Source organism: Pan paniscus, chromosome X (assembly GCF_029289425.2).
Source record: "Pan paniscus chromosome X, NHGRI_mPanPan1-v2.0_pri, whole genome shotgun sequence".
Lineage (NCBI taxonomy): Eukaryota > Metazoa > Chordata > Mammalia > Primates > Hominidae > Pan > Pan paniscus.
Window position 1 is genome coordinate 77,479,920 of NC_073272.2, and position 12,744 is coordinate 77,492,663.

The 12,744-nt window shown below is 40.7% G+C and overlaps 1 protein-coding gene across 1 annotated transcript; it reads left to right on the plus strand.

The window, feature by feature from the left end:
* The first annotated feature begins 1,787 nt into the window (after positions 1-1,787).
* On the plus strand, positions 1,788-7,736 carry LOC100986707 (cytochrome c oxidase subunit 7B, mitochondrial). The gene is made up of 3 exons (XM_003824406.5): positions 1,788-1,954; positions 5,001-5,125; positions 7,535-7,736. Exons 1-3 carry the CDS (start codon positions 1,915-1,917, stop codon positions 7,610-7,612), a joined length of 243 nt encoding a protein of 80 aa, XP_003824454.1. The 5' UTR covers positions 1,788-1,914; the 3' UTR covers positions 7,613-7,736.
* Positions 7,737-12,744: the final 5,008 nt, after the last annotated feature.

The following is a 12,744-nucleotide window of genomic DNA, read 5'->3' on the forward strand; positions in this document are numbered from 1 at the left end:
AAAGTTATTCATTTCAGCATTATTGAAATTGAAATATTCTTGAAACTACCTAAATATTCCAACATAGGAGATTGACTAAATATACTATAGCACATATACACCACAGATTTTGCAGCTGTAAAAAAGGAATGAGGAAGACTTATGTAAAATGATAATGGATTTTTATGCTACATTTGTATAAAATAGAGAAATAAGAAAACATACAGGTATTTGCCTATTTTTGCAAAAGGAAACACACAAGATAAACCAGAAAGTAATGAAATCGGTTACCTATAGGAATTGGTGGAAATGGAATGCAACAGTTAGGGGAGGGAATGACACTTCTCTAAGTACACTAGTCTGTTTAGTTTTGACTTTTGGAATAATGTTAATATTTTCAATAGTCAAAATGTATAATCAAAGCATTTAGTTTTACAAGATGAAAAAGTCTTAGAGATGGATAATGGTGATAGTTGCACAACAATGTGAATGCCATTAATGCCACTGAACTGTATGTATTTTATTTTTTTTGTTTTGGGACAGGTCTCAGGCTAGAGTGCAGTGGTGCGATCTTGGCTCACGGTAACCTCCGCCTCCCCGGTTTAAGCAAGTCTCATGCCTCAGCCTCCCGAGTAGCTGGGATTAGAAGCATGTGCCACCACGCCCAGCTAATTTTTTGTATATTAGTAGAGACGGGGTTTTGCCGTGTTGCCATTTCTTTTCTTTCTTTTTTTTCTTTTCTTTTCTTTTTTTTTTTGAGACGGAGTCTTGCTCTGTCGCCAGGCTGGAGTGCAGTGGTGGTATCTTGGCTCACTGCAACCTCCGACTCCCTGGTTCAAGCGATTCTGCTGCCTCAGCCTACAGAGTAGCTGGGATTACAGGCACACGCCACCACGCCCAGCTAATTGTTGGTATTTTTAGTAGAGACGGGGTTTCACCATGTTGGCCAGGATGGTCTCGATCTCCTGACCTCGTGATCCGCCCACCTCGGCCTCCCAAAGTGCTGGGATTACAGGCGTGAGCCACCGCGCCAGGCCTAACAGCTTTCTTTTCTTTCTTTTTTTTTTTTTTTGAGACGGAGTCTCGCTCTGTCGCCCAGGCTGGAGTCCAGTGGCACGTTCTCGGCTCACTGCAACCTCCGCCTCCCGGGTTCAAGTGATTATTCTGCCTCAGCCTCCTGAGTAGCTGGGATGACAGGCGCGCGCCACCACGCCGGCTAATTTTTGTATTTTTAGTAGAGACGGGGTTTCACCATCTTGGCCAGGCTGGTCTCCAACTCCGACCTCGTGATCCGCCCACCTTGGCCTCTCAAAGTGCTGGGATTACAGGCGTGAGCCACCGCGCCCGGCCAATAGCTTTCCAAAGTTATTTTATCACGTATTTATCTACATATTACAGAAGTTTTTACTGTTCTTGCAACTTTTCTCTAAACTTGACGTTATTTGAAAACTAAAAGCTAAGCCAATTAGTATAGTAGTAATAGCAGACAAAAAAAATGAGAGCAGTAAAGGAAGTTTTGGGGGAACAGAAAGAAGAAAGAGCTAGTGTGGAGATACCAAACCGAAGCTTGTGGAACTTGAACGCCATTTTGAAGCTAGTTCCTTAGACGATTCGGCCGAAGATCTGTCTCTCGGCTGCCCTCTATAGAGCTCTAAATCTGGCTTCAAGGAGTTCTTTCATTCTTCATTAGATACCACCCACCATACGTCATTTTATAAAGCCGGAAACTACATTTCCCAAAAGGCCTTTATTTTTCCACGCGGTAAAAGGGATTGCAATTACTATAGGTTTTACAGGTCTCGCGAGATTTCGTCAAATCTCATTACGGATCCCGGCTGAAAGCCATTTTGTTTTTCAGCTCACTTCAAGGGTACCTGAAGCGAATTGGCACCAAAGCAGCAGCTGTATTGCCGCAGTTCTAGCTTCACCTTCACGATGTTTCCCTTGGTCAAAAACGCACTAAATCGTCTCCAAGGTGAGCAAAAATTATGACAAATCATTTACAACAACCTTATATCAATGTGTCCTCGCGGCCTCTCGTGTCCTTTCCTTTTACGAACATCTCGGCCTTCTAATCTTGAATGCTGTCTGTCTCCCATCTCGTCCCAAGTCATTGGGATGATGTCCTTAGCATTGGCTTTATCACCCAGTATTTCTGTTTCGGTTTCCAGCTCTCTTTCTGTTATCGGAGTGATAGTCTAGCCCTGCTTTTTAATTCTTCAGTAACCTATGATTTCAGGGAAGGACATTCTTGGTAGACACCTCGTTCCTTAAGTGATGTCCTACATTTTAGCTTTGGGGATATGTTTACTCCTAACCCTGTATAGAAGAATATCTTCTCCAATTCCTATTACTGTAATAGACGGAAACTGTAAATCTAGCTCTTCACCTGGTTTAATTGCAGGGAAACAACCCAAATGGTATCGATGCAGCTTTGAAGTTATTTGTGGATTAACAATGTTAGCTGGCCAGGCGCGGTGGCTCACACTTGTAATCCCAGCACTTTGGGAGGCCAAGGCGGGCGGATCCCCTGAGGTCAGGAGTTCGAGACCAGCCTGGCCAACATAGTGAAACGCCGTCCCTACTAAAAATACAAAAATTAGCCGGGCGTGGTGGTGGGCGCCTGTAATCCCAGCTACTTGGGAGGCTGAGGCAAGAGAATCGCTTGTACCCGGGAGGCGGAGGTTGCAGTGAGCCAAGACTGCTACTGCACTCCAGCCTGGGCAACAAGAGCGGGACTCTGTCTCGAAAACAAAAACAAAACAATGTTAGCTGTCCTGAAGGCAATCGTGGTCATTTTTTTCTTATCCAAAGGTTGGGCAGGTACAGGGAGTTTTGAGACCAGCATTATGTAGAGAAAATGCAATAGATTGAGGAGAACAAATTAATTTTCATACTTGATTTGCACCGAAGGTGACCTTGAGTAACGTGGGCAGTTGTTACACAATGAAGGTGACCCGTAATTACTATTTAGTTTGTTTAGCCATCTTTTGATTTTCACTTAATAGAATCATTGGAGGATATTATTAGATTGTGTCCTAAACTCTTAAGCAACTTTGAAAATAACCACAAAATATTAGCTGGACTATTTTCATATTCCCAAAGTAGCATTTATTATCTCTTTTACTTTGGGCATATGATTTAGCCTCTCTCAACCTCAGTTTCCTTCTTTGTAAAATAAGTAATTTGTAAATAATGCCTACTTCATGGGGTTGTTGAGGATTATATGAGATCACCAATGTGTGGTAATTAAACAGTTGTCACAGAGGAGAGGTCTAATGAAATCCACCAGAGTTACATGAGTGTGTTGAAGTTATGAGATGTTGCAGAATTTTTTGGTAGTCTTAATTTCTTTGCTCTTTGAGCAAATAGGGCCACCTTGTACCTCAGGAAAGGTTTTTTGTTTTTTTTTCAGCGTGGAATTCACATGCCCACTTTTTATCTTTTCTGGAGCAGAATATATTATGAAATATTTGTAAATTTGCCTATCCCGGTGTGACTAAAAGATGAAAAGGGAAAGCTGTGTAAGACAGTTAGAAGATCCGATAATGGTCTAATAACTATCATGAAGTAACCCATTGTACCATGTAGAAATATTCATTGCTAGTGAATGGGCAACATTGCAGTTTCTTTTTTTTTTTTGAGACAAAGTTTCGCTCTTGTTGCCCAGGCTGAAGTGCAGTGGCTCAATCTTGGTTCACTGCAATCTCTGTCTCCTAGGTTCAAGTGATTCTCCTGCCTCAGGCTCCCTAGCTTTTCATTATATATGTAAGTACCTTTGGAGGCTCTTTAAAACGATAAGAACCTGCCCCTTAAATTGGACAGGAAGAAAAAAAAAACAGCTAGAAACAAGCTTTTTCCAGTCTCGGCTGTTTCCCAAGCCCTCCTTTTTAGTTCCTCCAGGGGCCGTTTGAAAACTTTTGTTCTTCTCTTTCTACTGGTATAATACTAACAGCAAACTTTATCATTCTGCTCAAAAACTAAGTCCTTAGCTAATTCTGCTTCCTTGTACGATACTGATTTTTATCTACATGTGTAATCCTCTAGACTGGAAGTTACTTGAGGACAGGATCTCTGTCTTACACTTTTTTATATACCCCATTTCTCATTTTTTATTTTTAGGGACAGAGAATTGCTCTGTTACCCAGGCTGGAGTGTAGTGGTGTGATCATAGCTCACTGCATCCTCTAACTCCTGGACTCAGGTGATCGTCCGGCCACAGCCTCCTGAGTAGCTGGGACTACAGGTGTGCATGCACCACCATGCCCGGCTAATTTTTAATTTTCAATTTTTTTGTAGAGACAGGGTCTCACTATGTTTCACAGACTGGTCTGAAACTCCTGGCCTCAAGCGATCCTCCTACCTTGGCCTCCGAAAGTATTAGGATTACAGATGTGAGCCACTGTGCCTGGCCCATTAAGTTTTTAAAAATCAAGATTACTCTAGTTGTGGCGAGTTTTTTTGTTACTGTAGTAATTTTACAGTCATAAGCATTTAGTGTGCTTTAATTTGAAGTTCATTTGAGTTCATTTGCCCTTGTATGTTGTAAGTTGTTGGGCTCTATTGAGTAAACTTTAATGAAAATTTAAGTCATAAGTATTCAAATTAATCAATGGGAGCCAAAATTTCAGGGGTTATGCAAATACCACTTTGTAGAGAATGTTACTGACATCATTCATTCTTTGCTTTTTTCCCCCAACACCATTATGAAAACTCTCAGACATACTGAAGAGTTGGAAGAATCGTATGAACACCCATATACCCACCACAAAGATTCTACAGTTAACATTTTGCTATTTGTTTTATCATGTATTTGTCCATCTGTCAATTCATCTTATTTTTGTTGCATTTCAAAGTACACTGCTTTAATAGCTACAATATGTTTTAACATTTTATTGAACTACATAATACTGTAAAATTAACTTCCTTGGCTTTCCTGATTGGCAGTATCAATCACATATGTTTTCTTTACCTGACAATTGATAATATGCTTCTGTATTCTTTTTTTGTTTTCCTGTAAGTTCGAAGCATTCAGCAAACAATGGCAAGGCAGAGCCACCAGAAACGTACACCTGATTTTCATGACAAATACGGTAATGCTGTATTAGCTAGTGGAGCCACTTTCTGTATTGTTACATGGACATACGTAAGTACTATTGATTAATAATTTCTATTTCAGATGTTTTTCATTCTCAGTCTATGCATTCAAAGTGTCTTAACATAGTAGTGTACATATCTAGTTAGGAGGGACTTGAGAGATTGTGTAATCTAATTACCCACACAGTGCAGGGGATTTTTTCCCCCCAGCATTCATCCATCTTCTGTTCTTAACATTCCCAGTAATAAATTGCTTACTGGATCACAAGGCAGCCCTTTCCATATTGTGTAGCTGTTTTTTTTTTTTTTTTTTTTTTTTTTAAGAAGAAGTCTTGCTGTGTCCCCCAGGCTGGAGTGCAGTGGTGCGATCTTGGCTCACTGCAACCTCTGCCTCCTGGGTTCAAGCACTTCTTCTGCCTCAGGCTCCCAAATAGCTGGGACTACAGGCGTGCGCCACCAGGCCTGGCTAATTTTTTTTTTTTTTTTGAGACGGAGTCTTGCTCTGTTGCCCAGGCTGGAGTGCAGTGGCGCGATCTTGGCTCACTGCAACCTCTGCCTCCTGGGTTCAAGTGATTCTCCTGTCTCAGCCTCCCAGGTAGCGGGATTACAGTCGCCCTCCAGTACGCCCGGCAGATTTTTGTATTTTTAGTAGAGACGGGGTTTCACCATGTTAGTTAGGCTGGTCTTGAACTCCTGACCTCAGGTGATCCGCCCGCCTCGGTTTCCCAAAGTGCTAGGATTACAGGTGTGAGCCACCATGCCCAGCCTTGTGTAGCTGTTAAAAGGATCATATGGTGAGTTAAAATCTGCCTTTTTCCTATGCTACCCATTGTTCATTGCAGCACAGAAATTCTGACCCACTTCCATATAACAGCCATCAGATAATAGAAAATTGCTATCATATCTCCTGAATTTTCTTTTTCAAATTAAACATCCTTAGTTCTATCGGTAATTTTTTTGTTCATGGTTTCCAGGATTTTTACTATCTTGGATCGCCTTCCTGGACATAACTTCACTTAACAATTTTTCTTTTAAAATTTTACACTCAGAACTTAGCACAGTATTCGTGACAGATGAGATGTAATGTATCTTTTTATATTTTAGTTTCTTTACATCTTACATTTAACAATCTATCTTTCAGTCACTGTTACTTACTGGCTAAAAGTAGGAGTCCTGAAGTCTGTGTTTTTTTTTGTTTTGTTTTGTTTTGTTTTGTTTTGAGACGGAATCTTGCTCTGTCGCCCAGGCTGGAGTGCAGTGGCGCGATCTCTGCTCACTGCAAACTCCGCCTCCCGGGTTCACGCCATCCTCCTGCCTCAGCCTTCCGAGTAGCTGGGACTACAGGCGCCCACCACCACGCCCGGCTAATTTTTTGTATTTTTAGTAGAGATGGGGTTTCACCGTGTTAGCCAGGATGGTCTCGATCTCCTGACCTCATGATCCACCCACCTCAGCCTCCCAAAGTGCTGGGATTACAAGCGTGAGCCACTGCGCCCGGCCCGAAGTCTTAATAAATGCATAAGTTGGTTTAAAAAGATACAAATTAACCCTTACTGTAATAAACTTTATTTAAATAAATAGGCCTTTTTAGTTTTTGTTTTGATCTTCCTGAAATCAAATATTAAGATGTGTGCCTAGGCTGGGCATGGTGGCTCACACCTGTAGTCCTAGCACTTTGGGAGGCCCTGGCGGGTGGATCACCTGAGGTCAGGAGTTTGGTACTAGCATGGTGAAACCCCATCTCTACTAAAAATACAAAAATTAGCCGGGCGTGGTGGTGGGCACCTGTAGTCCCAGCTACTTGGGAGGCTGAGGCAGGAGAATCGCCTGAAGTTGGAGGGGGTGGAGGTTGCAGTGAGTTGAGATCGTGCCACTGTACTCTAGCCTGGGCGATAAAGCGAGACTGTCTCAAAAAAAAAAAAAAAAGTCTCAAAAAAAAAAGTTAAAGTGTGCTTAATTAGAAGGATAAACATGTTGAACAAATGTTTGATCAGAGGAGCTTTTGGAGGTGAAATGTTCCTTAGTGATACAGAGAATATAAAATACTCTTTGGCAGTTACTTAGGTAGTTGTGGTTGAGGGAATCAGTGTATTGAGTGGGTAGTATAGAAATGTGAAGTATAAATTTGAATTAAATAAAATTTAAAAATTCATTTCCTTGGTGATACTAGTCATATTCCAGGTGGCCAGTAGCCACATGTAGCTAGTGACTACTGTTTTGAACAGTGAAGATCTAGAACATTTCCTTCAGCTCAAGAAGTTCTATTGAACAACAGGACTGCTCTAGAAAATTAGGACAGCAATCAGGTTTGGCCTATATGGAGGGTATTAGATCCCAGGTGAGTTTCTGTGTATTTTTAACCTATAGAACAGAATATCTGTCATTTTCAAGAAATAGTCTCCAAGAGAGAGTGTACTCTGGTTTAAACACGTAACTGACAGCATTTTAATTCTTACAGGTAGCAACACAAGTCGGAATAGAATGGAACCTGTCCCCTGTTGGCAGAGTTACCCCAAAGGAATGGAGGAATCAGTAATCATCCCAGCTGGTGTAATAATGAATTGTTTAAAAACCAGCTCATAATTGATGCCAAATTAAAGCACTGTGTACCCATTAAGATATGGCATTATTGAAGAAATAAAGTACATTTGAAACCTTCATTGTAGGTTTTGTTTCTTTGTAAATGAAACTAAGCTTGATCACTTTAGCCTTTATGTTAATATTAAAGTCAAATGCTGTGGAGCTTCTTAAATAGGTTTTGTGTTTTTTTTTTTTTTTTTTTTTGGGACGAAGTCTCACTTTGTCCCCCAGGCTGGAGTGCAGTGGCACCATCTCAGCTCACTGCGACCTCTGCCTCCTGAGTTCAAGTGATTCTCCTGTCTCAGCCTCCCGAGTAGCCAGAACTACAGGCACATGCCATGACGCCCAGCTAATTTTTTTTTTTTTTTTTGAGACAGAGTCTCACTCTGTTGCCCAGGCTGGAATGCAATGGCGTGATCTCGGCTCCTGCAACCTCCGCCTCCCGGGTTCAAGCGATTCTCCTGTCTCAGCCTTCCGAGTAGCTGGGATTACAGGTGCACGCCACGAGGCCCGGCTAATTTTTGTATTTTTAGTAGAGACGGGGTTTCACCATGTTGGTCAGGCTGGTCTCGAGCTCCTGATCTTGTGATCCACCCACCTTGGTCTCCCAAAGTGCTGGGATTACAGGTGTGAGCCACCGTGCCCGGCAATTTTTGTATTTTTAGTAGAGACAGGGTTTCACCATATTGGTCAGGCTGGTTTCAAACTCACGACCTCAGGTGATCCGCCTGCCTTGGCCTCCCAAAGTGGTAGGATTACAGGCGTGAGCCACGGCACCCAGCCCTTAAATGGCTTTTATGAGGTAATGTGAAAGGAAAATTTGCCTTTGACCTGGAAGTCAACTTTATAGTAAGCTGAAATTATAAATAACTGATCATGGAACTATTGCAGATCACCTTTGAGCCAAAAATTTGGCCTGGATTTTGGTTATGCCTACTACTATGTGCCTCTCATTTGTATTTATACCTGGAATTGGCATTATTAACTCCTTTTCACTCCTGCCTAGAAAACTTAAAGTGTCACCAGACCCAAGGGCGGAGTGGTCCTATAAAACAAACTCGTAGCCTGTCTGAAGACTAGCTACTAGCTCCTTGGCTGTTTTGGCATATTCATCTTGATTATAGCTCTTGGTCTTTCATCATATTAGGGATGTTTATGATGTTATTAAAGAAAATCTTGTCAAATGCAGTCTGTTCCTAGTTATCTACTATCAGTCACCTGTTGTATAATTATAACAATGTTTGGATTTGTGGATTATTATTTTAGTATATAACATTGGATTTTATGTATGTTACCTGAAGAAGAGCAATATCTGTACCACATATTTCTTTGTTTTTCTTTTTTGAGATGAAGTCTCACTCTGTTGCCCAGGCTGGAGTGCAGTGGTGTGATCTTGACACACTGCAACCTTTGCCTTCCAGATTCAAGTGATTCTCCTGTCTTAGCCTCCCTAGTAACTGGAATTACAGGCACCTGCCACCATGCCTGGCTAATTTTTGTATTTTTAGTAGAGATGGGGTTTCACCATGTTGGCCAACCTGGTCTCGAACTCCTGACCTCAGGCGATCCGCCCACCTCAGCCTCCCAAAGTGCTAGGCTTACAGGCATGAGACACCGTGCCCGGCTTATATATCATTACTTTCTTGGCTGAGAGCTGTAGTCTGTGGTAGTTGTTTTGTTTTGTTTTTTGTTTTTTTTGTAGTTTTCTTGATCGTGATCAATTAAGCAGAAAGTAGAATTTCAGTCAAGTAACCTGTCTATATTAGCTAAATTATTTTTTGCTTATTACATAGAGTGCTAGAAGTATGCTGTCATGGCATATGTCCTAGTTTCTCATCAAATGGACTAAAGTCAGTGATTTTATTTGAAGAGGAAAAATTGAACGTCATTGTAAATTAAGTTGCAAGTTTAGTAACCATATTGTACCACTGTTTGATAAATTTGAACGCTTTATGGTATTTCATATTTAGAATGTTCAAAATAGTACTGAAGTATTCAAATACATACAACCCTGAGCGATATTGAAGTAAAATAAACATGTATTTAAGGAAGTGTCAACCTTCAATTATATACCTTTTTGTCACTGAATTAACACTTATTTCTCACGACGTGGAAGCAGTTTCAGTATGGTTTGTACTAAGCTAAGTGATAGTTGTCATCTGTATGACAATTTAAAATGTTTTCTGTGTCCATTTGTGATCAAAATTATATGTTGCTTTGTGTGATAAAACCTGGTGGTGGTAGTAACTTTGAACACACTTTTTGAACTTAATTTTGTAGTTAATCTTATCCTGATGAGTAATTCTAAAACTATTATGACCACTACTAGAAATGAAGCAGTTTTTTTTGTGTGTGTGCCATCACAGTATATACTGACCTTGGAGCTTTCCTAGTGCTCTCAGAGCCATGAAAATATCCTTTCACACAAATTTTCTCAACTTACCCGTAACATCGCTTTGAGTTTCAGTCATACCTAGAGTTGGAAAGTCGTCAAATTAGTCCTCTGTCCTCAAGTATCTGTAAGTCTGAAGAATTTAGGTAAGTTACTTACCTTAAAATCATTGCCAATCCTTTAAACTCTATTTGGATGGCTGTGAAATATTTTAACATTAGGGTTAATGTCATAAATCCCATTCTTTTTTTTTTCTTTGAGACCGAGTTTTGCTCTGTCATCCAGGCTGGAGTGCAGTGGTGTGATTTTGGCTTACTGCAACCTCCGCCTCCTGGGTTCAAGGGATTCTGCCTCGGCCTCCCAAGTAGCTGGAATTACAGGCGCCCACCATCACACCTGGTTAATTTTTATATTTTTAGTAGAGACAGGGTTTTGTCATGTTGGCCAGGCTGGTCTCGAACTCCTGACCTCAGGCGATCCACCTGCCTCGGCCTCCCAAAGTGCTGGGATTACAGTCGTGAGCCACGGTGCCCAACCTCATAAATCCCATTCTTAATTTCACTCTAGGACAGAATTATTGTAGCACCTGTGTTCTGTTATTTTTAGATTCATTTTAACTTACCTAGACACGGGTACTGTGGTAGTTGTAGAGGTACAGATGTTGAGTTCCCATCCTCCTGGCTTGATGTCACTGGGGTTATTAATACACTTCATAAGCATTTTAGGGACACCTGCTGTCTGCTCAACCCCCAGCAAACCTGATTATTTCTTGAAGACATTCCCTTCTATGCTTGTGCATTGGTAAGGAGGATTAGGGATGATGCATTTAAAGACAAGAGTTTTAGGCTGGGCCTGGTGGCTCATATCTGTAATCCCAGCACTTTGGGCAGCTGAGGTGGGAGGATCATTTGAGGCCAAGAGTTCGAGACCAGCCTGGGCAACAAAGGGAGACTCCCATCTCCACACACACAAAAAATAAAAATTAGCCAGGTGTGGTGGTGTGTGCCCATAGATCCAACTACTTGGGAGGCTGAGGTGCAAGGATCGCTTTAGCCCCGGAGTTTAAGGTTACGAGGACCTATGATCACACTTCTGCACTCCAGCCTGGGTGACAGCAAGACTCTCAAAACCAAACAACAACAACAAAATATATATATAGCTCTCTAGGTTTTTATGTTAAATATTAGAGTGCCTAAGAATGTACATGGTTGGCAGAGGATCTTGCAGCTCATAGTGATAAACTTTAATATTTACATAAAAATACTAGATAGCTAGTAGATTCAATGTTCTGCTTCTGAAAAAGATATATTTTTGGTTTTGCCTTTTAGTGAATTTCTTTTGGATGCTTAACACAATGTTAATATAGTTACAAACCAACTTGCTAATATTTGGAAACCCACTTAAAAGCTATCTTCATTTCATATGATGTGATTTTTAAGATTTTAAATTTGGGGCTGAGTTTGTATCTTAATAATTAAGGCTGCACACATTGACAACTACAAAATAATGCCTGGGAAGATGAGTCCTGAGGCTAATTTCATATTTATGTGGATGAGTGTGGAGGGGGAGAATAATTCTGAAATACTTAATCACAGACCTAAAATGTAGATCTATGGGTAATTTTAAATGTTGCCTGTCAAGGCTTAATAGGGACTTGACAACAGCTAGGATGGAAATTATTTCAACACTTAAATATGCTTACTTTGTGCCGGACGCTGTTCTAAGTCTTTTACAAATATTTACTTGATATTTGTATTTTGTGTACTATTTTGATTTCTGCAACATTATTAGGCTTCATACTCTTCTGTGGGAACTGGGTTCAAATGGTTCCAGATGAAAATACAAATAGTCCTGTGATTAGTTTTGTTCTACATCTTATGACAGATACTTCATGAAAGGAAATATGAAAAGGCCACATCTTGCTTTGAAATAAGTGAGATGGAGCCTCTCCCTCTTTTTACTGTTAATGTTCATAGTTTTAAAAATCCTAGAATTTTGCTGCTTTTCAAAATGTTAAATTGGAAAGCAAGAATAAAATGACCCTTTTTTCAAATGTTTTCTGTACCATTTATTGCATTGTTTACATTTTATGCATCTCATTTCTAAATGAACTCATGGTAACAGAGACTGTAACACTTTTGCATCACCGGAATCTTCTAGGTGTGTAAAATGATGGACGAGTGAATGAATAAATGGGGGAGTGGTTCAGAGCTTGGAATGGCGCTATGAAGGTGGTGAAGTGACGTCCCTACCCCCTCAACACACATATAAAAATTATGAATTTATAAACATTTTCCTCTTGATGTAATTTTTCAATGGAGGGAAGAGGATAAATTCATAGTTCTGGCACTTACATCTGGAATTAGGCTACACAGTCTACGGGAAGCAAGTTAACACAGTCTAACAGATGCACGTGAATTTCATGCTGGGCGAAGATGAACTATGTGGAAGATGACTTACAAGGAGCTTTTATGTTACATCTTGGCAGTTAACACAGTCTAACAGGTGCACGTGAATTTCATGCTGGGCAAAGATGAACTATGTGGAAGATGACTTATAAGGATCTTTTATGTTACATCTTGGCCTGAGGTTAGGAAACTAAAGATGACAAAGGCACTGTTTTAGTATGGGTTTTCTGGTTTCGTTTTTGTCGTGGGGGCGGGGTGGGATAGTGGACTCGTACCCTAACAAAGACC

What these genes read in the sequence shown, in the direction of transcription:
- LOC100986707 (XM_003824406.5), top strand. Translation starts at nt 1,915, where the DNA reads ATGTTTCCCTTGGTCAAAAACGCACTAAATCGTCTCCAAG. An exon ending in CGCACTAAATCGTCTCCAAG is followed by an intron (nt 1,955 to 5,000) that starts GTGAGCAAAAAT and finishes TTTTCCTGTAAG; the next exon opens with TTCGAAGCATTCAGCAAACA. An exon ending in GTATTGTTACATGGACATAC is followed by an intron (nt 5,126 to 7,534) that starts GTAAGTACTATT and finishes TAATTCTTACAG; the next exon opens with GTAGCAACACAAGTCGGAAT.